At 34.8% G+C, this 26,752-nt stretch overlaps 3 protein-coding genes across 8 annotated transcripts; 2 read left to right on the top strand and 1 right to left on the bottom strand.

Annotated features, from left to right (window-relative positions):
• Positions 1-652: 652 nt before the first annotated feature.
• Positions 653-10,290, top strand: LOC136067524 (ribonuclease E/G-like protein, chloroplastic). Of its 2 annotated transcripts, XM_065773525.1 has the most exons (12): positions 653-986; positions 2,365-2,468; positions 3,188-3,369; positions 3,910-4,162; positions 4,251-5,344; positions 5,430-5,747; positions 5,874-5,915; positions 6,357-6,481; positions 7,259-7,406; positions 8,120-8,192; positions 9,447-9,559; positions 9,865-10,290. In XM_065773525.1, the coding sequence occupies exons 1-12, from the start codon at positions 850-852 to the stop codon at positions 10,060-10,062; spliced, it is 2,787 nt and encodes a 928-aa protein (XP_065629597.1). In that variant the 5' UTR covers positions 653-849; the 3' UTR covers positions 10,063-10,290. The 2 variants fall into 2 exon arrangements, with proteins under 2 accessions (XP_065629597.1, XP_065629598.1); XM_065773526.1 differs by lacking the exons at positions 653-986; positions 2,365-2,468; positions 3,188-3,369 and having other exon boundaries at positions 3,981-4,162; positions 4,240-5,344.
• A 138-nt stretch (positions 10,291-10,428) lies between these two features.
• Positions 10,429-19,549, top strand: LOC112003939 (ribonuclease E/G-like protein, chloroplastic). 2 transcript variants are annotated; one of them, XM_065773523.1, is made up of 13 exons: positions 10,429-10,551; positions 11,271-11,452; positions 11,993-12,245; positions 12,334-13,427; positions 13,513-13,830; positions 13,957-13,998; positions 14,440-14,564; positions 15,342-15,489; positions 16,203-16,275; positions 17,922-18,034; positions 18,340-18,459; positions 18,809-18,964; positions 19,106-19,549. In XM_065773523.1, exons 1-13 carry the CDS (start codon positions 10,479-10,481, stop codon positions 19,283-19,285), a joined length of 2,877 nt encoding a protein of 958 aa, XP_065629595.1. In that variant the 5' UTR covers positions 10,429-10,478; the 3' UTR covers positions 19,286-19,549. The 2 variants fall into 2 exon arrangements, with proteins under 2 accessions (XP_065629595.1, XP_065629596.1); XM_065773524.1 differs by lacking the exons at positions 10,429-10,551; positions 11,271-11,452 and having other exon boundaries at positions 12,064-12,245; positions 12,323-13,427.
• Positions 19,550-22,823: 3,274 nt separating this feature from the next.
• On the bottom strand, positions 22,824-26,752 carry LOC112003923 (uncharacterized). Of its 4 annotated transcripts, none has more exons than XM_065773521.1 (3): positions 26,734-26,752; positions 25,260-25,333; positions 22,824-24,858 (listed from the first exon to the last, which is right to left on the bottom strand). In XM_065773521.1, the coding sequence occupies exon 3, from the start codon at positions 24,815-24,817 to the stop codon at positions 23,093-23,095; it is 1,725 nt and encodes a 574-aa protein (XP_065629593.1). In that variant the 5' UTR covers positions 24,818-24,858; positions 25,260-25,333; positions 26,734-26,752; the 3' UTR covers positions 22,824-23,092. The 4 variants fall into 4 exon arrangements, with proteins under 4 accessions (XP_065629593.1, XP_065629594.1, XP_023891915.2 ...); XM_065773522.1 differs by having other exon boundaries at positions 22,824-24,855; positions 26,734-26,751; XM_024036147.2 differs by lacking the exon at positions 26,734-26,752 and having other exon boundaries at positions 25,260-25,421.

Raw genomic sequence — 26,752 nt, 5'->3', positions numbered from 1 at the left:
TGCATTTCTTAAATAAAAAAAAAGAATAATAATAAGAGTTGAATTAGCAAACTTTTACTAGTTTTCATCTAAGTCTACCACTAACACCGCTCTTTTACTTACCACTATCAATTTGCTACATCAACAAATATGAATGATTTTGTCAAATTCTTTTTTTCTATAAAATTTCTATTAAAAAAAAATTATATTTAGTTCATATTAATTAGTAATAATTTTGCATCTAAAACGAGATAATCAATTTTCGTCCTAAACTCCCAAATGCATCAAGCCACCCTGCCAATGACTTCATGATTTCTTGTTACATTCATTTGTGTAGTGCATGTATTCATCCTTTAAACAAATTAAAGTCAATCGAACTAAGAGAGCTGTCTAGAGTATGTACTTTGTATATAGCCTATAGGCAGTAATTAAGAAGATGCTGGTGGTCAGATTAATATTCTAGTCGGCAAAAAAAGAGTACTAATTGGTGTACTTTGTTGAAAGAACAAATAGGTTAGGAAATTTGGGACTCTCAAGCCCATTTGGTTCACGTGGAATGAATGCAAGAGTGAAATCCTTTTCCACTCTTGCAAAAGTTGGTGAATGAATCCTTTTCCAGAAGTTGGCAGTGTCAGTTGACCTCAAGATGAGGGCTGGAAATAAAACTCAAGTACTCAACACAAGTGCCAGTGGCATACAAGGCGCCAAGCCGATATCCTCCTATCATCTATCTCTATCCCTCTCCTTCTCCTTCTCCCCTTTCCCAGGTTGAAGCTCACCTCAGCACTCCACTACTACTCACTCCTTAAATGACGAAACTATCCTTGAAGCCACTCCTAATTTACGAAACAAAGACCTCAACCTGCTCTCATGGCTGAAGTTGAAGCTCATGTTGGGTCCTTCAGGTTCAGCAGCAGCTTCATGGACCTTCATCACCTCCGTAGACCCTTCTCTTCTTCTTCTTCTTCTTCTTCCTGGCTTCTCCGCACTCACACCTCTTTGTCTCCGTATGTGAAATGAATATGTGCTTTCTTCAGTTTTGCTTATTGGCAATGCTTTAAACTTAGTCTCAATTCAATTGGGTTTCGATTAATACGCACTCTATGTGTCTGAATGTATGATTTTTCTTATTGGAAATGGTTTTACTTAGTCTTAATTCAAATGGGTTTCGATTACTATGCACTCTATGTGTTTGAATGTATGATTTTTCTTGAATTTTGCTAATTGGCAATTGCTTTTACTTAGTCTCAATTCAATTGGGTTTTGATTACTTTGCACTCTATGTATCTGAATGTATGGCCTTTCTTGAATTTTGCTTGTTGGAAATGCTTTTACTTAGTCTTTATTCAAATGGGTTTTGATTACGATGCACTTTCTGTATCTGAATGTATGACCTTTCTTGAACTTTTCTTATTGGCAATGCTTATACTTAGTCTTAATTCAAATGGGTTTTGATTTTACTGCACAATCATTCACTCAGAGACACATAGAGTTCAGTATTAGTTTCACTGTTATGTCAGAGTTTGTTTGTAGTATGACCCACCAATCTCTCTTTCTTTTGCTTTAGACCCCAAATTATGCAAATGGGTGTACTCTAGAATAATTTTCAAAAGCTTTGAATTTTTATTTTTTTGAATGAATGAATGATTTTCCCCCATATTTTATTTTGGTCCTTCTGTTGTGTTGCACTATCAAATCAAACTTCTTTGCTGCTGGGTAGGCTTTAACGCTGTAATTTGAATAATTCTGCAAAATATGTTTTGTTATGTATGATTCACATATGTTGAATGATTTCCAATCTGCCAAGCATTTTTGCCATGTGCCCCATTATTGCATGTTAAATATAAGCAATTAAGTCTCCGGATTCCCACAGTCTCACCAAATTTATATCATTTATCTTTTTGGAAATCCTCTACTCCACACCCCCTCCTCCAAAGAAAAAAAATTGTAATTGTAAATTGGAACTTTGAAATGCATGAAATAATTATTTATTATCCAATAGACATTAATCAACTAAATATATAACACTCTACTATGAAATCAAGTTTCTTAAAATATAGATAATATAGTGTGCCCAGTTAATTTCTGAAAGTATCTGATATTTATTCATACAAGCACAAACAACTAAACAAGTGACAGACTTCACTTGGATATGTTGTCTATGGTAATTCAGAATTCTTGTGTCATGTCAGAAAGCTTACTAATTATTGTTTGCTTGCAATTCAAGCATGTAATTGAATTCAATTATTATTTGTATTCATATCAGCTTAGGAGTCAAGACTGACTACTACTTATCAAAAAAAAAAAAAGAGTCAAGACTGACTACTGGGCTAAGATCTCTCTGTCTCTTGCATAATGACTCATGCATCTCTAGTTTTTTTACAGGTATATATGCCACCACCTACCCTTTGGAAATATGTTCAGATTCACACTATGTATAGGGAATTTTAATTCTTTCAGAAGATCCCCAATAATGGCTATAAAGAAAGGTAAATTAACATTACCATTCTGAACTTCTTGTACGTGGGACTTTGAATACTTGGGCAATATTTGGGTGTGATTGTTGGTTGCCAGTCTGATATGGTAGAGATCATAAGCTTCAGTGCTTCGGTATCTTGTTTTTTATAGATACCTACTTCAGTCTTAGCTGTCTCATTTTATTGATCATATTGTTTCAGACAGGTATGATTGTGATTATATGTCTTTACTGTATGAATTAAGTTTTACTTATGTAAATCTCCTGTGCATTTTTCTTGCTGCTACCAATTGACGGTAGTATTTTTATTGGCTGGCATTTCAATGAAGGACTTTTATCTGAAAGTAATGCCAACTTAATAATTATTGTTTCTTCTACTTACTGACTTAGACATGGTTGTCTACAATCAGACATTCTAGGAATATGTGGTGAACATAAAATTATATACTTTGGCCAAGAAATATAATCTGTTTCCCACTTTCGTTGGGACCTGTTAAAGGTCTTATTATCTGAATATAATAGTATTTTCATGTGTCATTAGTTGGTCATGTAATTTTGAATTTTGGTTTAACCATTACAAGAGAAAGCCTCTCTCTGTCTTTTCTCTTACTTGATACTAAAGTATGAATAAAATTTTCTTCATGGGTATTAATGTTTTGCATCATCCTTTCAGGAAATTCTTTCCTATAATAGTGAATAACTGATGGATCTAACACATTCTGATCCTGTCAGGAAAATTAAACCGTACTTTGAAAGAATCATGCAATGTTGTATGGACTATAGAAGCTGATTTGAGGGCTGGTCAGCTTCTGTACATAACTGGGGATCCTGTTGTATTTGGCTGCTGGGAACCAGAGATGGCTATACTAATGTCTCCAACTGAGCATGCAAACTTATGGAAGGCTGAAGTCCAGGTAATTTCACTGGGCTGTGATAAGTGTAGCAATTTATGTTGACAAAATTTGTAATAATATAATATAATGCGATGTCAAGTGCTGTATAATATTTGCCTTCTGTGGTCAATTCCATCTGTTGTGACACCTGTTGATTTAACCAGTTTTACATACATTAAAGTAATTACCTCTACCTAGCCAGATCTTAGAAGAAGCTAGTCAATCTGTTAGGTTTTAACTTTTTTACTAATCTGATATTTATTGGAGACTTTCTATTGGATTTTGTATGCTCTTGTCTTTTCATCTCGCCCTTTTTTTCTGATATAGGAAAAATTTTATGTGTTTCCTTATGAATGGTGTGATCCACCAGTTGTTTTCTTTTGGTTTCTAAAGAGATTTGACTTAGAAGGATCTTTCTTATTTTGGAAAATAATGTTTTGAACATGGAATATTACTCTTCACATGAAACCAATGGGAGACACTTCAATTACTTTATTGGCTTCCAGTTATATAATTGTATTTGCTGCACATTCCCCCTAGTCACCCTTTTGTGCTTGGCAGTTGGCTTGCGGTGTAAATTTCAAGTATAATTACTTTATAAAGGGAGAAACACAGCCTTTTTGTGACATCATTTGGAGACCTGGTCCTGATTTTTCTCTCTCAGTACCTCAACCTCTTGAACAAGATAAAAACATTGTAGTGAGGGACTTATGGATGAGGTATGATACCAAAAGGCATCCAGCTCAAGTATGGGATTCATGGATAGAGGAGACATATCTTCCCATAAAACCTTTAATATCAGCTCCAGCCAGAGGTAATTTATCTATGTGCTTAGACTTGTATATACAACTTCTTACCTTAAAATGTTTCTGAACACTCAAATGCTTCCAGTGGTTTGACAGATGAATATGAGATAGTGAAGTGCCTTGAAAGTGACGCAATAGAGTCAAAGCCATTCTTCAATGATCTCACAATCAAGGATATATTGTACTATAAAAGTGAGGATACTGTGAGTGTCACAAATGATGGCTCAAATTTTGATAAAATTTTCACTGAAAGAGATCAGCCTGTTGAGGAACCCTGGTTACTCCCATCACCTCTCCTTTTTCCTGTGTCTGAGGATAAAATGCAGTCTGATGCATCCAAAAGTATTGACACTGTAAAAGACGATGTGACCAAGATGGAAGATACAAGAAATTTGTTGCCTGAAGAAGAGAGTAATCTTGTTTTGAAGGAACCCATTTCTACTGTTATTCTGATTAACTCTTCAATATGCACCATGCAAAGGATTGCTGTACTGGAAGATGGGAAATTGGTTGAGTTATTACTGGAACCAGTTAAAACTAATGTGCAGTGTGATAGCGTGTATCTAGGAGTGGTCACAAAACTTGTTCCCCATATGGGAGGTGCTTTTGTTAATATTGGAAATTCTCGACCCTCTCTTATGGACATCAAGCAAAACAGGGAACCATTTATATTCCCTCCATTTCGCCAAAGGACAAAGAAACAAGAAGTCAATGGTTCTGTTATTGGAACCCTTGAGGAGCACCCGGCTGCTCATGATATTGTAGTCAATGGTGATAGTACAGATGTCGACTCTCAGGATGATTTTGTACAATCGATGCACAATGACTATGAGGAACATGAAGTTGAGGATGATTTTGATGTTTCAGAAGTTCTTAAGGACAATGTAAATGGTAGTATAGTTGATTATGATGAAGTGGAAGGTGATTATGAGGACTACTTGGATCGAAGTGAACATCATATAGAAAGTGAAACCATAAATGGTTCCCTTGCTGCTGACATAAATGGTTCAAATGATTCGCAAATTTCTCATCTCCAACATATGAAGGATTCTAGTCATACTTTCACTAACGAAAAGAAGTGGGCCCAGGTTCGGAAAGGCACCAAAATTGTTGTACAAGTTGTCAAAGAGGGATTGGGTACAAAAGGTCCCACACTAACTGCTTATCCAAAATTAAGAAGCAGATTCTGGGTATGATATTCTCTGGTTCTTTATCTTTGTGATATATTCAGCCATTGGTTTGTTTTTTCTCTGAATGAACTCTCCTGGCTTGCAGATACTGATAACTCGTTGCAATAGAATTGGAGTTTCAAAAAAAATTTCTGGTGTTGAGCGTACACGCTTAAAAGTCATAGCAAAAACTTTGCAGCCTCAGGGTTTTGGTCTAACTGTAAGGACTGTTGCTGCTGGTCGGTCTTTAGAGGAATTGCACAGGGACTTGGATGGTTTGCTTTCAACTTGGAAAAATATAATGGAACATGCAAAATCTGCAGCCCTTGCTGCAGACGAAGGTGTTGAAGGGGCCATTCCCATTATTCTCCATACAGCAATGGGTCAAACACTTTCAGTTGTCCAGGATTATTTTAACAATCAGGTGAATTCCTTTCTTTATCTAACTTCCAATTCTTCCCTTATGTATGTTATTTTAATTGCTTTATGTTAACTCAACAATCTCACAATCTGATTCCCTTTTTGTATTCTTTATATAATATACATTCAGGTTCAGAGAATGGTAGTTGACTCACCAAGAACATATCATGAGGTATGATATCAGCTAAACATGAGAATACTATGTTACTGGATCAAGATTCATGCGTATAATCATATTTTAGGTTTTCGTTCTTTCCATTTCTAGCAAGTTTGTGTGAGGAGAGTGGAGTTATTGCTTCTAGTGGTACATAAATTTGTGCACATGCCTACATGGGGCTGGCCCACAGTACCATACTCCACAGAATTAAAGGGTTGAAATATATATTTAATGATCTCATATGGGTGTATGATAGCCAGAGGATATAATACATATTTATTCAGTAAATAGCCATTCAAATTGGGATATGTAAGTAAAGAATATTTCTACTTAATACTTTCTTTTTAGTCGCCTGTAACATTGTCACTAACTTTCTGCATATTTAATTTGCAATTTTACTAATCTTCTTTGCTATGAAACATAACCTCTGTCAACCTTTGCTATATCATTTTTCAGGTTACCAATTACCTTCAGGAAATTGCTCCTGATCTTTGTGATCGAGTGGAGTTATACGATAAAAGAATACCTCTTTTTAGTGAATTTGACATTGAAGAAGAGATCAATAATATCCTCAGTAAAAGGTAGGGGTTAGTCAGTATTGCTTATGTTGTGAGTTTTCACATTGTCTAGCACTGTAGCTGCAGGTTCATAAATGTACGTGTTTTGATCTCTGTGTTAGTGAACCATCAATTTAAAAAGTTTAAGTTGTTAGGAAGTGGGCCAACAATGTATATCATGCTATACCATGCATTAACATTCCCAAGTACATGCTTATGCCAAATTGAACTAGGTTTTTGAAACAAATGTGAACACACAGAAAGTATCAACATGAAGCCTCAAAAACACAAGATAAAACATTATGAGGTCAGAGATAACTAGATTCAAATCTTTAATAGTTATGGGCAAGGGTTTTCTACCCCACTGATATTTCAGCCTAACAAAAGACAATCTAATGAACTGCTGTTTCAAATGCACCCAGTGGGTTTTGAACTCACAATCTCACCCCACACACATTCTTTGGGAAGTAGGATTTGGCATTTGAACCAAATTTCATTGGAAAATATGTTCCATGATGTTAAAAACTATTAAAATACTTACTTTTGCTCTAGCCTTGAGTGTTGAACTTATTATGATTGAAGAATCATTAAATTACCAAAGGAGGGCCCCACTGGTCGTGTTCTTTTGACTCAACTGATGCAATCACTTTTTCCCTCCAATTGTAAAATGTTTCTAGAAAATTCACTTTACCCTTCTGTTTTTGGAATAGTTATGATTACAAATTAATTGTTGCTGGAAAACTATATATTTAGAATATTTATTGCCATTTTGTTCATGTTGATAACATATCTTGCTTTCAGGGTTCCTCTTACTAATGGAGGTTCTCTCGTGATTGAACAAACTGAGGCATTAGTCTCTATCGATGTTAATGGGGGACATGGGGTGTTTGGTCATGGGACTTCACAGGAGAAAGCTGTTCTAGATGTCAACCTTGCAGCTGCAAAACAAGTATGTTTGATGCTGAACCCTTACTACCACGTTACATGCAACATGTTGTGTAGTTCATAAGCCACATTCATTTGCATTGTTCAGTAACTGGATCTTTAGTCCCAAATTTTATATTTCTTGCTAGCTAAAGAGTACATTAATCTGTTTTTACTATTCTAGATTCTTTTCCAACTTATTAAAAGTTCATATCTGTTCCAAGAATATATTGGCCATTGCTTTTGCGTTGTGGTTACTTCTGCTGCTCTGCAATCACTTGGGTCTAACTGAACTTCTTGTATTTCCTAAGACTGATTAAGAAGATATTGACCATGTTGGATGCAGATGTATATCTGTAGGACCATTTTAGCATTAATCCTTTGGCTATGGCGTATAATATTTTAAGGTTACTGTGTTGACACTTGACTCGTAATTGAAAGATTTGTACTTAAGAAGCAAGGCTCTTTTTCTGCAGTATTTGCCATGTTGGACGCAGGTGTATAGCTGTAGGACATCATTTTAGCATTAATCCTTTGGCTATGGTGTAAAATAATTTTTGAGTTTACGGTGTTCACACTTAAACTCCAACAATCTTCTTCTCCTTTTTGTTTTGTTTTTTGTTCTTTATTTTTTGTTTTTGTTTTTGGCTGTTGTGAATTGCTTTTAATCTCTCTGATTATGCCATCTGGGTACTAGAGCTACACAACTTGTTAAAAGAAAATAACATGTTTTTCCAGATTGCAAGGGAGTTACGCCTGAGGGACATTGGTGGCATTATTGTAGTAGATTTCATTGATATGACAGATGACTGTGAGTTCTCTCTCTCTCTCTCTCTCTCTCGTGCATGCACACATATGCATGTGTTCCCAGGGGTTTATGGGGGTGGATTAGCCTACAATAGTTATTTGTAAAAATTTTAGCGTCAAATGTTCAATTTTGTTCTTGGCACATTAAGTTTATTCACATTAGGGGCAATTACTTGAGATTTCTTTTTGCTTTTGGTCTCGACTCATACAATATAATCACACAGATGGTTGTCAATTTTTAGTGGATTTCTTGGATCAAATGAGAGACTACTAGATGTTCATTTCGTCAGTAATGGGAGGTTCTATGATCATCTGTATTTTGTAAACTACAGTTATTTTTAACTCCATATCAAATTAACAAATTTACAATTTAGCAAACCCACCTTTAGAATTTTTATATATCTTGCTTCACAAAGTGAGTTAGGCTTAAATTGTATCAAAAACTACGGGATATGCAATCAATGGACCATATAACTGGCCACAATAGTTATTTGTAAAAAATTTTGCATCAAATGTTCAATTTTGTTCTTGACACATTAAGTTTATTCACATTAGGGGCAATTACTTGAGATTTCTTTTTGCTTTTGGTCTCGACTCATACAAAATAATCACAGAGATGGTTGTCAATTTTTAGTGGATTTCTTGGATCAAATGAGAGACTACTAGATGTTCATTTCTTCAGTCATGGAAGGTTCTATGATCATCTGTATTTTGTAAACTACAGTTATTTTTAACTCCATATCAAATTAACAAATTTACAATTTAGCAAACCCACCTTTAGAATTTTTATATATCTTGCTTCACAAAGTGAGTTAGGCTTAAATTGTATCAAAAACTAAGGGATATGCAATCAATGGACCACATAACTGGCTAGTAAAGTTTGTTGAAATTATTAACACAAACATAAATTCAAGCATTCACTTGACCTTGGCACTTGCCCACATGCTTCACGAGTTTCTTTGTATATAGATGTTGGAACAAAGAAGAGATTTAAAGTTGCCCAATCATCTTTATACCAAACTTTAAGGCTCATTATGGGTGGCCTTAGAAATGTTTTGGTGACATAATAAAGTGAGTGTTTTGTCTTAAAAGCATATTAGAAAGAGGTACTCAGATCAACAGCTCTTACATGACATTGTTTATCATTATGTATTGAAGAAATTGGCACTTTGAAAGAGGTACTAGGCTTGCTGTGATTATCATTTAAGTTGCTTGGCATTATACCTAGTTATTTATCAAGTGCTATCATATCTTCCAGCAAACAAGAGATTGGTCTATGAAGAAGTTAAGAAGGCTGTAGAGAGAGACAGATCGATGGTGAAAGTATCTGAATTATCTAGGCATGGACTTATGGAAATAACAAGAAAACGGGTAGGTTCATTGGTTTTTAAATGCTAAATTCTCGTTACTTTCAGTTTGAAGAATCCTTTAAAACCTACATGACAATGGCTCGGGAAAGATTTACAACTCAGCCTTGTCTCAACTATTGGGAATTGGCTAAGACGTAACATGAAATGACAAACGCATAACGTTGAATATCTAATTTGCACACAAAATCAGTCATCCAAAAATAATTTGCACACAAGATATTCATTTGAGAAGTTTGACACAATATTAGATGAGTTCAACTGATATCTTTTTTTATATCTGATGAATGGTGACACAATGCTGGACAGGTTCGACCTAGTGTGACATTTATGATCAGTGAGCCATGCACATGCTGTCATGCAACTGGAAGAGTTGAAGCTTTAGAGACCTCCTTTTCGAAAATTGAACAAGAAATTTGTCAATTGCTAGTAAGTTTTATAGTTTCGAAAGTATTTTGCTTTTTCTATTTATCTGCTCGAAAAGATGACACACCAGAAAATTTGTGAAGTGGACCATGATAGTGGAGGGATACAACACATTGCTAGTGCTTTTCATTCAAAAAGCACTTAACAAGAACAATAGTAGTAAGTCAGTAAATATAAGGCACTTATTTAGAATAACAGCTTTCCATGGTGGCATGCTACTGGGGGAGTTGAAGCTTTAGAGACCTCCTTTTCCAAGTTAAAATGAACATATGAAGTGGGTTCCACTGACATGCAGTGCTGTTGTAGTTATTGCTTACCCTACCTGTTTCACCATAGATATTAACTTTTTCAGGCAACAAGACTGACTACTACTTATCAAAAAAAAAAAAAGAGTCAAGACTGACTACTGGGCTAAGATCTCTCTGTCTCTTGCATAATGACTCATGCATCTCTAGTTTTTTTACAGGTATATATGCCACCACCTACCCTTTGGAAATATGTTCAGATTCACACTATGTATAGGGAATTTTAATTCTTTCAGAAGATCCCCAATAATGGCTATAAAGAAAGGTAAATTAACATTACCATTCTGAACTTCTTGTACGTGGGACTTTGAATACTTGGGCAATATTTGGGTGTGATTGTTGGTTGCCAGTCTGATATGGTAGAGATCATAAGCTTCAGTGCTTCGGTATCTTGTTTTTTATAGATACCTACTTCAGTCTTAGCTGTCTCATTTTATTGATCATATTGTTTCAGACAGGTATGATTGTGATTATATGTCTTTACTGTATGAATTAAGTTTTACTTATGTAAATCTCCTGTGCATTTTTCTTGCTGCTACCAATTGACGGTAGTATTTTTATTGGCTGGCATTTCAATGAAGGACTTTTATCTGAAAGTAATGCCAACTTAATAATTATTGTTTCTTCTACTTACTGACTTAGACATGGTTGTCTACAATCAGACATTCTAGGAATATGTGGTGAACATAAAATTATATACTTTGGCCAAGAAATATAATCTGTTTCCCACTTTCGTTGGGACCTGTTAAAGGTCTTATTATCTGAATATAATAGTATTTTCATGTGTCATTAGTTGGTCATGTAATTTTGAATTTTGGTTTAACCATTACAAGAGAAAGCCTCTCTCTGTCTTTTCTCTTACTTGATACTAAAGTATGAATAAAATTTTCTTCATGGGTATTAATGTTTTGCATCATCCTTTCAGGAAATTCTTTCCTATAATAGTGAATAACTGATGGATCTAACACATTCTGATCCTGTCAGGAAAATTAAACCGTACTTTGAAAGAATCATGCAATGTTGTATGGACTATAGAAGCTGATTTGAGGGCTGGTCAGCTTCTGTACATAACTGGGGATCCTGTTGTATTTGGCTGCTGGGAACCAGAGATGGCTATACTAATGTCTCCAACTGAGCATGCAAACTTATGGAAGGCTGAAGTCCAGGTAATTTCACTGGGCTGTGATAAGTGTAGCAATTTATGTTGACAAAATTTGTAATAATATAATATAATGCGATGTCAAGTGCTGTATAATATTTGCCTTCTGTGGTCAATTCCATCTGTTGTGACACCTGTTGATTTAACCAGTTTTACATACATTAAAGTAATTACCTCTACCTAGCCAGATCTTAGAAGAAGCTAGTCAATCTGTTAGGTTTTAACTTTTTTACTAATCTGATATTTATTGGAGACTTTCTATTGGATTTTGTATGCTCTTGTCTTTTCATCTCGCCCTTTTTTTCTGATATAGGAAAAATTTTATGTGTTTCCTTATGAATGGTGTGATCCACCAGTTGTTTTCTTTTGGTTTCTAAAGAGATTTGACTTAGAAGGATCTTTCTTATTTTGGAAAATAATGTTTTGAACATGGAATATTACTCTTCACATGAAACCAATGGGAGACGCTTCAATTACTTTATTGGCTTCCAGTTATATAATTGTATTTGCTACACATTCCCCCTAGTCACCCTTTTGTGCTTGGCAGTTGGCTTGCGGTGTAAATTTCAAGTATAATTACTTTATAAAGGGAGAAACACAGCCTTTTTGTGACATCATTTGGAGACCTGGTCCTGATTTTTCTCTCTCAGTACCTCAACCTCTTGAACAAGATAAAAACATTGTAGTGAGGGACTTATGGATGAGGTATGATACCAAAAGGCATCCAGCTCAAGTATGGGATTCATGGATAGAGGAGACATATCTTCCCATAAAACCTTTAATATCAGCTCCAGCCAGAGGTAATTTATCTATGTGCTTAGACTTGTATATACAACTTCTTACCTTAAAATGTTTCTGAACACTCAAATGCTTCCAGTGGTTTGACAGATGAATATGAGATAGTGAAGTGCCTTGAAAGTGACTCAATAGAGTCAAAGCCATTCTTCAATGATCTCACAATCAAGGATATATTGTACTATAAAAGTGAGGATAATGTGAGTGTCACAAATGATGGCTCAAATTTTGATAAAATTTTCACTGAAAGAGATCAGCCTGTTGAGGAACCCTGGTTACTCCCATCACCTCTCCTTTTTCCTGTGTCTGAGGATAAAATGCAGTCTGATGCATCCAAAAGTATTGACACTGTAAAAGACGATGTGACCAAGATGGAAGATACAAGAAATTTGTTGCCTGAAGAAGAGAGTAATCTTGTTTTGAAGGAACCCATTTCTACTGTTATTCTGATTAACTCTTCAATATGCACCATGCAAAGGATTGCTGTACTGGAAGATGGGAAATTGGTTGAGTTATTACTGGAACCAGTTAAAACTAATGTGCAGTGTGATAGCGTGTATCTAGGAGTGGTCACAAAACTTGTTCCCCATATGGGAGGTGCTTTTGTTAATATTGGAAATTCTCGACCCTCTCTTATGGACATCAAGCAAAACAGGGAACCATTTATATTCCCTCCATTTCGCCAAAGGACAAAGAAACAAGAAGTCAATGGTTCTGTTATTGGAACCCTTGAGGAGCACCCGGCTGCTCATGATATTGTAGTCAATGGTGATAGTACAGATGTCGACTCTCAGGATGATTTTGTACAATCGATGCACAATGACTATGAGGAACATGAAGTTGAGGATGATTTTGATGTTTCAGAAGTTCTTAAGGACAATGTAAATGGTAGTATAGTTGATTATGATGAAGTGGAAGGTGATTATGAGGACTACTTGGATCGAAGTGAACATCATATAGAAAGTGAAACCATAAATGGTTCCCTTGCTGCTGACATAAATGGTTCAAATGATTCGCAAATTTCTCATCTCCAACATATGAAGGATTCTAGTCATACTTTCACTAACGAAAAGAAGTGGGCCCAGGTTCGGAAAGGCACCAAAATTGTTGTACAAGTTGTCAAAGAGGGATTGGGTACAAAAGGTCCCACACTAACTGCTTATCCAAAATTAAGAAGCAGATTCTGGGTATGATATTCTCTGGTTCTTTATCTTTGTGATATATTCAGCCATTGGTTTGTTTTTTCTCTGAATGAACTCTCCTGGCTTGCAGATACTGATAACTCGTTGCAATAGAATTGGAGTTTCAAAAAAAATTTCTGGTGTTGAGCGTACACGCTTAAAAGTCATAGCAAAAACTTTGCAGCCTCAGGGTTTTGGTCTAACTGTAAGGACTGTTGCTGCTGGTCGGTCTTTAGAGGAATTGCACAGGGACTTGGATGGTTTGCTTTCAACTTGGAAAAATATAATGGAACATGCAAAATCTGCAGCCCTTGCTGCAGACGAAGGTGTTGAAGGGGCCATTCCCATTATTCTCCATACAGCAATGGGTCAAACACTTTCAGTTGTCCAGGATTATTTTAACAATCAGGTGAATTCCTTTCTTTATCTAACTTCCAATTCTTCCCTTATGTATGTTATTTTAATTGCTTTATGTTAACTCAACAATCTCACAATCTGATTCCCTTTTTGTATTCTTTATATAATATACATTCAGGTTCAGAGAATGGTAGTTGACTCACCAAGAACATATCATGAGGTATGATATCAGCTAAACATGAGAATACTATGTTACTGGATCAAGATTCATGCGTATAATCATATTTTAGGTTTTCGTTCTTTCCATTTCTAGCAAGTTTGTGTGAGGAGAGTGGAGTTATTGCTTCTAGTGGTACATAAATTTGTGCACATGCCTACATGGGGCTGGCCCACAGTACCATACTCCACAGAATTAAAGGGTTGAAATATATATTTAATGATCTCATATGGGTGTATGATAGCCAGAGGATATAATACATATTTATTCAGTAAATAGCCATTCAAATTGGGATATGTAAGTAAAGAATATTTCTACTTAATACTTTCTTTTTAGTCGCCTGTAACATTGTCACTAACTTTCTGCATATTTAATTTGCAATTTTACTAATCTTCTTTGCTATGAAACATAACCTCTGTCAACCTTTGCTATATCATTTTTCAGGTTACCAATTACCTTCAGGAAATTGCTCCTGATCTTTGTGATCGAGTGGAGTTATACGATAAAAGAATACCTCTTTTTAGTGAATTTGACATTGAAGAAGAGATCAATAATATCCTCAGTAAAAGGTAGGGGTTAGTCAGTATTGCTTATGTTGTGAGTTTTCACATTGTCTAGCACTGTAGCTGCAGGTTCATAAATGTACGTGTTTTGATCTCTGTGTTAGTGAACCATCAATTTAAAAAGTTTAAGTTGTTAGGAAGTGGGCCAACAATGTATATCATGCTATACCATGCATTAACATTCCCAAGTACATGCTTATGCCAAATTGAACTAGGTTTTTGAAACAAATGTGAACACACAGAAAGTATCAACATGAAGCCTCAAAAACACAAGATAAAACATTATGAGGTCAGAGATAACTAGATTCAAATCTTTAATAGTTATGGGCAAGGGTTTTCTACCCCACTGATATTTCAGCCTAACAAAAGACAATCTAATGAACTGCTGTTTCAAATGCACCCAGTGGGTTTTGAACTCACAATCTCACCCCACACACATTCTTTGGGAAGTAGGATTTGGCATTTGAACCAAATTTCATTGGAAAATATGTTCCATGATGTTAAAAACTATTAAAATACTTACTTTTGCTCTAGCCTTGAGTGTTGAACTTATTATGATTGAAGAATCATTAAATTACCAAAGGAGGGCCCCACTGGTCGTGTTCTTTTGACTCAACTGATGCAATCACTTTTTCCCTCCAATTGTAAAATGTTTCTAGAAAATTCACTTTACCCTTCTGTTTTTGGAATAGTTATGATTACAAATTAATTGTTGCTGGAAAACTATATATTTAGAATATTTATTGCCATTTTGTTCATGTTGATAACATATCTTGCTTTCAGGGTTCCTCTTACTAATGGAGGTTCTCTCGTGATTGAACAAACTGAGGCATTAGTCTCTATCGATGTTAATGGGGGACATGGGGTGTTTGGTCATGGGACTTCACAGGAGAAAGCTGTTCTAGATGTCAACCTTGCAGCTGCAAAACAAGTATGTTTGATGCTGAACCCTTACTACCACGTTACATGCAACATGTTGTGTAGTTCATAAGCCACATTCATTTGCATTGTTCAGTAACTGGATCTTTAGTCCCAAATTTTATATTTCTTGCTAGCTAAAGAGTACATTAATCTGTTTTTACTATTCTAGTTTCTTTTCCAACTTATTAAAAGTTCATATCTGTTCCAAGAATATATTGGCCATTGCTTTTGCGTTGTGGTTACTTCTGCTGCTCTGCAATCACTTGGGTCTAACTGAACTTCTTGTATTTCCTAAGACTGATTAAGAAGATATTGACCATGTTGGATGCAGATGTATATCTGTAGGACCATTTTAGCATTAATCCTTTGGCTATGGCGTATAATATTTTAAGGTTACTGTGTTGACACTTGACTCGTAATTGAAAGATTTGTACTTAAGAAGCAAGGCTCTTTTTCTGCAGTATTTGCCATGTTGGACGCAGGTGTATAGCTGTAGGACATCATTTTAGCATTAATCCTTTGGCTATGGTGTAAAATAATTTTTGAGTTTACGGTGTTCACACTTAAACTCCAACAATCTTCTTCTCCTTTTTGTTTTGTTTTTTGTTCTTTATTTTTTGTTTTTGTTTTTGGCTGTTGTGAATTGCTTTTAATCTCTCTGATTATGCCATCTGGGTACTAGAGCTACACAACTTGTTAAAAGAAAATAACATGTTTTTCCAGATTGCAAGGGAGTTACGCCTGAGGGACATTGGTGGCATTATTGTAGTAGATTTCATTGATATGACAGATGACTGTGAGTTCTCTCTCTCTCTCTCTCTCTCTCGTGCATGCACACATATGCATGTGTTCCCAGGGGTTTATGGGGGTGGATTAGCCTACAATAGTTATTTGTAAAAATTTTAGCGTCAAATGTTCAATTTTGTTCTTGGCACATTAAGTTTATTCACATTAGGGGCAATTACTTGAGATTTCTTTTTGCTTTTGGTCTCGACTCATACAATATAATCACACAGATGGTTGTCAATTTTTAGTGGATTTCTTGGATCAAATGAGAGACTACTAGATGTTCATTTCGTCAGTAATGGGAGGTTCTATGATCATCTGTATTTTGTAAACTACAGTTATTTTTAACTCCATATCAAATTAACAAATTTACAATTTAGCAAACCCACCTTTAGAATTTTTATATATCTTGCTTCACAAAGTGAGTTAGGCTTAAATTGTATCAAAAACTACGGGATATGCAATCAATGGACCATATAACTGGCCACAATAGTTATTTGTAAAAAATTTTGCATCAAATGTTCAATTTTGTTCTTGACACATTAAGTTTATTCACATTAGGGGCAATTACTTGAGATTTCTTTTTGCTTTTGGTCTCGACTCATACAAAATAATCACAGAGATGGTTGTCAATTTTTAGTGGATTTCTTGGATCAAATGAGAGACTACTAGATGTTCATTTCTTCAGTCATGGGAGGTTCTATGATCATCTGTATTTTGTAAACTACAGTTATTTTTAACTCCATATCAAATTAACAAATTTACAATTTAGCAAACCCACCTTTAGAATTTTTATATATCTTGCTTCACAAAGTGAGTTAGGCTTAAATTGTATCAAAAACTACGGGATATGCAATCAATGGACCATATAACTGGCCACAATAGTTATTTGTAAAAAATTTTGCATCAAATGTTCAATTTTGTTCTTGACACATTAAGTTTATTCACATTAGGGGCAATTACTTGAGATTTCTTTTTGCTTTTGGTCTCGACTCATACAAAATAATCACAGAGATGGTTGTCAATTTTTAGTGGATTTCTTGGATCAAATGAGAGACTACTAGATGTTCATTTCTTCAGTCATGGGAGGTTCTATGATCATCTGTATTTTGTAAACTACAGTTATTTTTAACTCCATATCAAATTAACAAATTTACAATTTAGCAAACCCACCTTTAGAATTTTTATATATCTTGCTTCACAAAGTGAGTTAGGCTTAAATTGTATCAAAAACTAAGGGATATGCAATCAATGGACCACATAACTGGCTAGTAAAGTTTGTTGAAATTATTAACACAAACATAAATTCAAGCATTCACTTGACCTTGGCACTTGCCCACATGCTTCACGAGTTTCTTTGTATATAGATGTTGGAACAAAGAAGAGATTTAAAGTTGCCCAATCATCTTTATACCAAACTTTAAGGCTCATTATGGGTGGCCTTAGAAATGTTTTGGTGACATAATAAAGTGAGTGTTTTGTCTTAAAAGCATATTAGAAAGAGGTACTCAGATCAACAGCTCTTACATGACATTGTTTATCATTATGTATTGAAGAAATTGGCACTTTGAAAGAGGTACTAGGCTTGCTGTGATTATCATTTAAGTTGCTTGGCATTATACCTAGTTATTTATCAAGTGCTATCATATCTTCCAGCAAACAAGAGATTGGTCTATGAAGAAGTTAAGAAGGCTGTAGAGAGAGACAGATCGATGGTGAAAGTATCTGAATTATCTAGGCATGGACTTATGGAAATAACAAGAAAACGGGTAGGTTCATTGGTTTTTAAATGCTAAATTCTCGTTACTTTCAGTTTGAAGAATCCTTTAAAACCTACATGACAATGGCTCGGGAAAGATTTACAACTCAGCCTTGTCTCAACTATTGGGAATTGGCTAAGACGTAACATGAAATGACAAACGCATAACGTTGAATATCTAATTTGCACACAAAATCAGTCATCCAAAAATAATTTGCACACAAGATATTCATTTGAGAAGTTTGACACAATATTAGATGAGTTCAACTGATATCTTTTTTTATATCTGATGAATGGTGACACAATGCTGGACAGGTTCGACCTAGTGTGACATTTATGATCAGTGAGCCATGCACATGCTGTCATGCAACTGGAAGAGTTGAAGCTTTAGAGACCTCCTTTTCGAAAATTGAACAAGAAATTTGTCAATTGCTAGTAAGTTTTATAGTTTCGAAAGTATTTTGCTTTTTCTATTTATCTGCTCGAAAAGATGACACACCAGAAAATTTGTGAAGTGGACCATGATAGTGGAGGGATACAACACATTGCTAGTGCTTTTCATTCAAAAAGCACTTAACAAGAACAATAGTAGTAAGTCAGTAAATATAAGGCACTTATTTAGAATAACAGCTTTCCATGGTGGCATGCTACTGGGGGAGTTGAAGCTTTAGAGACCTCCTTTTCCAAGTTAAAATGAACATATGAAGTGGGTTCCACTGACATGCAGTGCTGTTGTAGTTATTGCTTACCCTACCTGTTTCACCATAGATATTAACTTTTTCAGGCAACGATGGATCTGAAAGAAGACACTGGAAACCCCAAGTCCTGGCCAAAGTTTATTTTGAGGGTTGACCATCACATGAGTAACTATTTAACTTCAGGGAGACGGACAAGGCTTGCAATCTTGAGTAGCTCCCTCAAAGTTTGGATACTTCTAAAGGTATGCCTAGAGACATGTCTTTAAAATTCCATGAAAGTGTTTGATAGTAAAAATTATACAATTCCAAATAAAACAACTGATGAAATTATAGACCAACCTTTGATTTAGCATTCATCAATTGAGAAAGCTGTATTATGTCAGGTTGCTAGAGGTTTCACCAGGGGTGCATTTGAAGTGAAACTATTTACAGATGATAAGGCAAACAAAAACCAGCATCAAGCCACCATTTCTAGGTTAAGGTCAGCAGAGACCACAACTAACAATTCCGGCAAAAAAGTCACCCTCATTCCAGTCAAAAAATGGAAGACCAGTGGAAAGTGAAATTTTGCCAGCCTTAACTTGCTGTTTTCTGTACAAACAGGCATATTAATACCATTTTTGTTAAGAAATTAGGGAAGATGTAAGGATAGCTAAGCATAGCTTTTCTTTTCTGTAATTTGTTCAGTTCAGAGAGGGTTCCCACTTTGTAATTGAGAATTTTCACAAATGTAGTATTGCCAGGCCTAATAGTTTTGTTCTTGAGAGCAAATGTCTCAAATGATTAACAGTGGCAGCAATTGGCAAATCCAGAAGGGAATTACTTTACCACACTGTTCTTTGTTAGCTAACAGAAAAGTAGTTATACTTCTATTTCTCAAACCATGTGAGGTATCTCTTGTGGTTAACTTAACTATAACTCACGGTAAATTTTAAAGCATATCTTGATTGGCAAATGTAGCCACTTAGGGAGCAGCCTATCTTGTTGATCCCTTGCCCCACAGAGACAGACTAACCAAGTGGCAATGTAATACATCTCCTGTTTCTTGACAGGCCTAAATTTTCTTGGTAAATGGTTTACCCATTTTGATGTACCACTACTACTAAATGAAGTATGAAGCACAAAACTTTGACACTAGAGTTTATTTAATTATTGAGATTGTATTTGTATTATAATTCCGGAACCCTGTAGATGTCTGTCTCCTTTAAATCAAAAGTGTTGCAACTGATATGGAAATTATATATATATATATATATATAGACACACACATACATACTTATACAAAGTGATTCTGATTCTGGAAATGAAATGGTACCCATGTGCTGTCTGGAAATAATTGAACTAATACCAATACATTTGCTGGGAATAATTCAACTAATTCCAATGTGTTTGTTGAGAATAATTCAAAGAAATTTATACTCCTGATAGTCTTCATATGGATCTTCGGAATCTTGAAAATATTGCCGAGTAACAAGAGATTTTGCTGATTAATTTTCATTTTGATGATGGTTTTGTGAAAATAACTATTCTTTTATTTGTGGTTTAATATCATCAGCTATAAAGTTTGGCAACCATCTGACTCTGGTTTTTTGGACAACATATTTTATTCCCTTTGATTCTCAGAAATTATAATCTCATCCCATTATACCATAAGCAACCCAGGACGCAATATGAGTGAGTGGATGAAGAGAATAGTACATATGGATATTAAAAAAGAGATGCAATGTTAGAACAAAATAACAGTACAATATATAAAATTTGACGATGAAAATCTATTTTGGAAAACTTTAAAACTTATTTGAATAATACTTCAAACACTAATACTCATCCAAATTCTTGAAAATAATACAAGAATAAATTTTTGAAACAAGGATAATATTTTCTAATACAAGGAAGGATTTTTTTAGGAACTGAGAAAGGTTTTTGACGCAAAGGTATTGATACTATCCGAGGCTTCAAGGCTTGGTTCTTACAACTGATAGAAATGTCATGTATATATAGGCATGCAAAAGTGAAAAAAGCCACACACACACACACCAAAAAAAAAAAAAAATAAATAAATAAATAAATAAATTTGAAATAATTCAGTGAATTGTAAGAGTAAATAGTTTTGCACAATAGTGAACAGTGCCACACAATAACTGTTAGTAATAATTCTAGATTCTTTCTGTGAACGGTAATGATACAATGATAGATGAATAGTGTCATACAGTAATTGTCAAAAGATAATTTTCTAATACATCCAAATATTGATACAATAAAAAGTCTTCAATAATTTTTTATACTGAATTGTAAAAGTAAAAATCTTCAATAATACTTCTCCTCGCCAAAAAAGATGATTGATACTTCTGCAAAGTTGATGCCAAACAGTGGAAAGCTTGAAATAATCTTGATTCTTCTGGTACCAAATGTTTTTAAAGATTGAATAATTCTAATTCTTTTGATAACAAATAGTGAAAAGACTTAATAATTCTGATTCTTATGATACCAAAAAGATTGAATTATTTTGATTCTTCTAGTAGATAACTGATGCCAAATTGAATAATTCTGATTTGAAGAGATAAAGGCCAATTCTTGTGCTTCACGAGACTAATACTTTTGCCGAAGAAACTTGTCTTTATATAAAATAATTGTGGAACTGATACAAAGTGATTCTGATTCTTGAAATGATATGATACTCATGTACTATCTGGAAATAATTGAATTGATACCAATACATTTGCTGGAAATAATTTAATTGATTCCAATGTATTTGTTGAGAATAATTCAAAGAAACTGATACTCTTGATAATCTTCATATGGTTTTTGGGAATCTTGAAATTATTGTAGAGTAACAAGAGAGTTTGGTAATTCTTCTTCATTCTGATGATGGTTTTGTCAAAGTAATTCTTCTTTTATTTTCGGTATAAACAACCCAGGATGCAATATGAGTAAGGGGATGAAGATAATAAAATAAATGGATATTAAGAAAGAGATGGGCTACAAGAATAAAAGTACAATATATAAAAACTGATAATGAAAATCTGTTTTGGAAAACTTAAAAACTTACTTGAATAATATTTCAAAACACTGACACTCATTCAAATTTTTGAAAATAATACAAGGATAATTTTTTCTAACAAAATGAAGGATTTTTGGGGACTAATAAGGGATTGAGAAAGGTTTTTCTGATGCAAATTAAAGGGACTGATAATATCTGAGGCTTCAAGGCTTGGTTCATTCAACTGATACAAATAACATATATTAGCATAAAAAAGTGGAAAAACCAAAAAAAGAACAGCCAATTTGCAATAATTTAGTAAATAATAAAAGTGAACAATGTCGCACAATAACTATCAGTAATAATTCCAAATTTCGTAATATGTCTAAATAGTAAATAGTGATACAGTGAAAAGTCTTCAATAATTTTAGATCTTGGGATTGTAAAGGTAAAAATTTTCAATAATACTTCTCCCTGCCAAAAAAGTCTGTTGGTCAGCCCGTTTCCCCCATTTGTTTGAGTTTTGTGTTTAGGGTGGTCCCGACAGTGGTTCTGTAAGGCAACTTGTGAGTCAGTCTAGGCTATAATGAGATTGATAAAACTTAACTATGGATGCATTTTTTAGGAGTTCTTGCTCTAGGTCCCAAATGTCAAACCCGAGTGATATAGTGAATAATGAAGAAATTTATATATATGTATATATATATATATATATTGTGGAAATGTAGACCAATAATTTGAAATTTCCTGACCATGTTACTCAAACTATCATGGCGCCCACACTATCATATATTCGAATAATTCTTTGAGAAAAAGGGGTAGATAAATGGCCCTTGAGGACTTGGATGATTTGGTTTTGTTTCTCCAGTCCCAGTAGCATTTGAGAAGTTTCAGAGAGCCATACTTATACTTTTTATGCACTGAAATGACAGGCCCAAGTGCAAACATGGAAACTACTTTTCAACTTCTGACATTGCTCAGAGGGAAACAAATTAGCGGATTGCCAAAATAAACATAGAACCATGTAGATACATGACTATCAAAAGCAAAATAATCATTCCAAGGCAATCTACCAAGCATATTCCATCCTGAAAAGTTGCCATATGACTTGTGCACACAAATTAAATAAAATTCAAGCAATAACCCAAGTTCAATTAGTACCTCAAAAGATACCAAGTAAATTAAACATTGATAGTCGCTTTTACAGGTACAAAACTCATGATTTATGCTACTCAATGGCTCAATGCTAATAATTTAGAAGTAAAGCTTACAATTTCTCAAATGCAACATATAATAGAATAGCTAAAAGTACACGTAGTTTCATATTTCCAAAAGTAACTGCAGCAAGCAGCAAAGTTTCAAACCTCCTCATATGTAGTGTCCTGATGATTTAGCTGGCCGAAGTTCTGCAGGTGTTGATACCATCTTTGCAATCGTTAGTGAGATCATTGAAAGTTTCAATCTGTTTTTTACCTCTCAGGAACACTTCTGTATCAACTGATACCCTCATGTAACCATCAAATTCAACCGGATTACCATTGTTAAGCTTTGTCATCTCTGAATTCCACTCGCTATTCTCATCCCAAAGATCCTTGTACTCATTAAGAAAATGAGTAGAATACTTGTCCTTCAAAGGGTCAAAGAACGATGTATCAGGTTCATTTGTTGCGATATAAAGGCTTCTCCCATCTTCAACCTTGTCCCTCAAGGTTGAGATAAGTGTATCAGGTGAAGTATCTGTAGCAAGATTAGGCCAGAGCTCCCTGTTCCTTGCCTTCTCTCCTCTCTCTATGTGAACTGCGTCAAAATCCCAATTCAACCTTGATGCAATTGCTGACACTATGTCCATCAGCCGTCTTGATTTCCATATCGAATGCCATGGTCTATGAACAACAGACTCGGTCTCTCCTTCACAGACCCTATACCAGTAATTATCCGGCTCCACAGACCCAAACTTTCTCATAATCAAGGTATCCTTAACACTTGCAAGTTTCATCGGTGTGACCCTGAAATCCTCCACAAGATTGAGACCTAAACCATCTTTCTTCTGCCATTTATTCCAATCTATCCAGAACTGGTCCTTGTCCAACACAGATGCAGACTCTCTCAAATGCTCAAAGTCAAAGTAAAATCTGAAATCTTTTCCTTCCTCATCCTGATTCAATGAACTGTAAATTGAAGACAAACATATTTTTAGATCCATAACCAATGTTCGGTTCAAGTACTGAGCCTCACCCAAAGCACACAAGAAACTCCACAAGTAATGGTTCATGCTCTTGCATCTGTCACCACCACCCACATAAATCAAGTACTTCCCACGGCTAAATGAACTTTCAGACTCAACCACAGGAAGGGAATCATTCACAGCCTCCCCAACAACAGGTAATGAAATACCCTGGTCTTTCTTCTCTGGTTTTTTCTCAAACCCAGCTTTCTGATTCTTCTTCCTCTTCCTGGCGTTAACACCCGTATGGTAATCCCCAATCCCAACCACACTTAGGGTACAATTCTCAGACCTTGAAATCGCAAACCTCCTATAATCCTTATAAAATGCAGCAGCCTTCCCATCCTTAGGCCTGAACCGCCACGCCATATCACAGCTGCTATCATTAGATCCACGAACTGGTTTCCCAAACCGATAAAAATGAATATCCTTAAACTGTTCTATAGCAGCCCTCATCATCATATGGAACACCTCCGGGTCCTTGCAATCAACAGGGCTATCCAAACTGCCCTCGCACGGGGTCACTTCAGCAGCAGCGGCAACCGTTTTGCTATCTGATTCTGCATTTTCTGTTATATTTTCAACATCTGTAATGTTAATAAAAGTGGCAAATGCAGTTTGGTTTGCAGCCATGAAATCCTCGCCGGTCTTGACAACAGTGTTATCGGATTTAAAAGTGGCATTGGAGTTGGATGTAAGGAATGTGGTGATCTTGGTTGATGGGTGAAACAAAGGGTCTTCAGGTTCATAAGTAGCAGCAATAATTGTAAAGATTAAGACACCAATCACAAACATAGTAAAGCAAAGATTTCCAATCATTGCCAGCGCATTCTGGCCTAAATTCTCCGGCCGGAAGCTTCCGGTTCTCGATAGGGAATACCGACCCAACATTTTTAAGAACCAAAAGCTTCTTCTACAATCCTCCAAATCTACTATAATAACAAGACAAAGCAAAAATTACCCACATCAGTTATTGGCACCAGAAGCTTCTAAAGTCAACCAAATCTACTATTCAACAAAGAAACAAGAATACCCAGAATGCTAAAATGGCCAAAATATGAGCAAACAATCAAATGACAAATGAATTATGACAGAATATTTTGGGTTTTAGAAATGGGTATGAATGAAAAAAATCAGATCTTGACAGCAATGTAATGTGTGGAAACTGAGAATGACATAAAGATGGGTTTTTTTTTTTAAGATCTATGAAATTATGAATGTGGAGATTAAGATAACATAAACAGACTAGCTGACAGTGAAAGTAATGATAATCTTAAAGCTTCTTAGTCTAAGATAGTAAGAAATATATGTGGGCGATGCTAAAATTTCTTACCTTTGTTAGATGCAGATCAAGCAAATACAACACTACAACTCATTCCTCTCTGTCTCTCTCTCTCTCTGTGAAAACTGAAAAGTCAAGTCCAAGTATGTGAGTGTTAGTGTGAGCTGGTGTAAAGCTAGCTCCTTAAAGAATTAAGATTTCTCAAAAGTCTATGTAATGATGAAGTAAACAATAAAAAATAAAAAGGAAAGTAATGATTAAAATATAACAGTCTGGACAGGGAATTCTAGAGTGAACAGGGTGTGCAATGCGCTTATCGGCTAGGATGCTTCCACGTGGATTACAGATTACGTGGAAGAAAGAAAGCAACATTAGGGTATTTTGCATTCATTGACAGTTCACACCGACAGTGGCAAACATGTAATATAATTATACAGTAGCAAGACAGATCTCATTTATCTCACAAATCACATATTTGTTTTTATGGGGACCGTGTTGGGAGCTTCAAGAGGTCAAGACTCTTAAGTGAGATCTGAAAATTTATGAATCAAAATAGAGTCCAAGGAAATTTGATTGATTAAGAGGAAGAATTTAAATTAAATATAACTCTAAGATCAATTACCTTTTGAGGATAGTCTATGGGTTAAATGGATTTTAAGGACGTTTCGTAAATTTAGAAGTCTCAAGTTTCATCCATCATATCATCAGTTAATGAGATTTTTAAGATGTTTATGTAAAATGAAGATATTTTTACTTCCCTAATGAGAGAGCACTTTTATTTATTAGAGTAAAAGAGATTATAGAGAAAAGGAAACAATATTAAACATAGATTGTTATAAGCTAATAATTTGATTAGAAATTTGGGGTAATTGTGAAGATGGTTATATTATTTCACATTATTGATGAATTAGTCAGATGTTAGTTTTTTTGTGATTAAATAAACTCAATCGTGAAATATAGTTACCATCCTGAAGTTTTTGTTAATTCCAGCTAAGTCAACACTTTTCAACTTGGTTCTTAAACCGTTATTCATTGAAAAAAATTTCTCACAATGATTAAAGACCAAGTTAGTATGTTTTGAAAAGTCTTGAATATAATTGGCATTAACCTAAACTTTAAGAGTGTTAACTATATTTTATCATAAACTCAAAACAAGGTTGTTTTACTTTTTAAGTATTAAAAAAGAAAAAGAAAAAAAGACTTATCTTTAATTCTTGTCGTCTGACTATAGAATCGAAGACCCAGATTTTGGTCTACGTTGATCTTCCTTCCTTTTTTTTTTTTTTTTGCGTGTCTAAGTTTGATGATCCTCATTTACATCTTATTGAGTAATGCACATGAAAATTTCTCCAGACAGAAATGTACCATAACATTTGCTTCAGGGTAATGAAAATCCCACATTCCATTCTATTAGATCTATCAAGAAACAATTCATATAATCTTTTGAAGAAACGCAGAGAGAACCTTTGTTTACTAATAATCTAATATAAATATTGGGACACTACGGTAGGGAATGGATTCATACCTGCATTGAGAACCGGGAG

This window comes from Quercus suber, unplaced genomic scaffold, assembly GCF_002906115.3.
Source record: "Quercus suber isolate HL8 unplaced genomic scaffold, Cork oak 2.0 scaffold_76, whole genome shotgun sequence".
In the NCBI taxonomy this organism is placed as follows: Eukaryota; Viridiplantae; Streptophyta; class Magnoliopsida; order Fagales; family Fagaceae; genus Quercus; species Quercus suber.
This window is presented reverse-complemented; position numbering and strand designations above follow the sequence as displayed.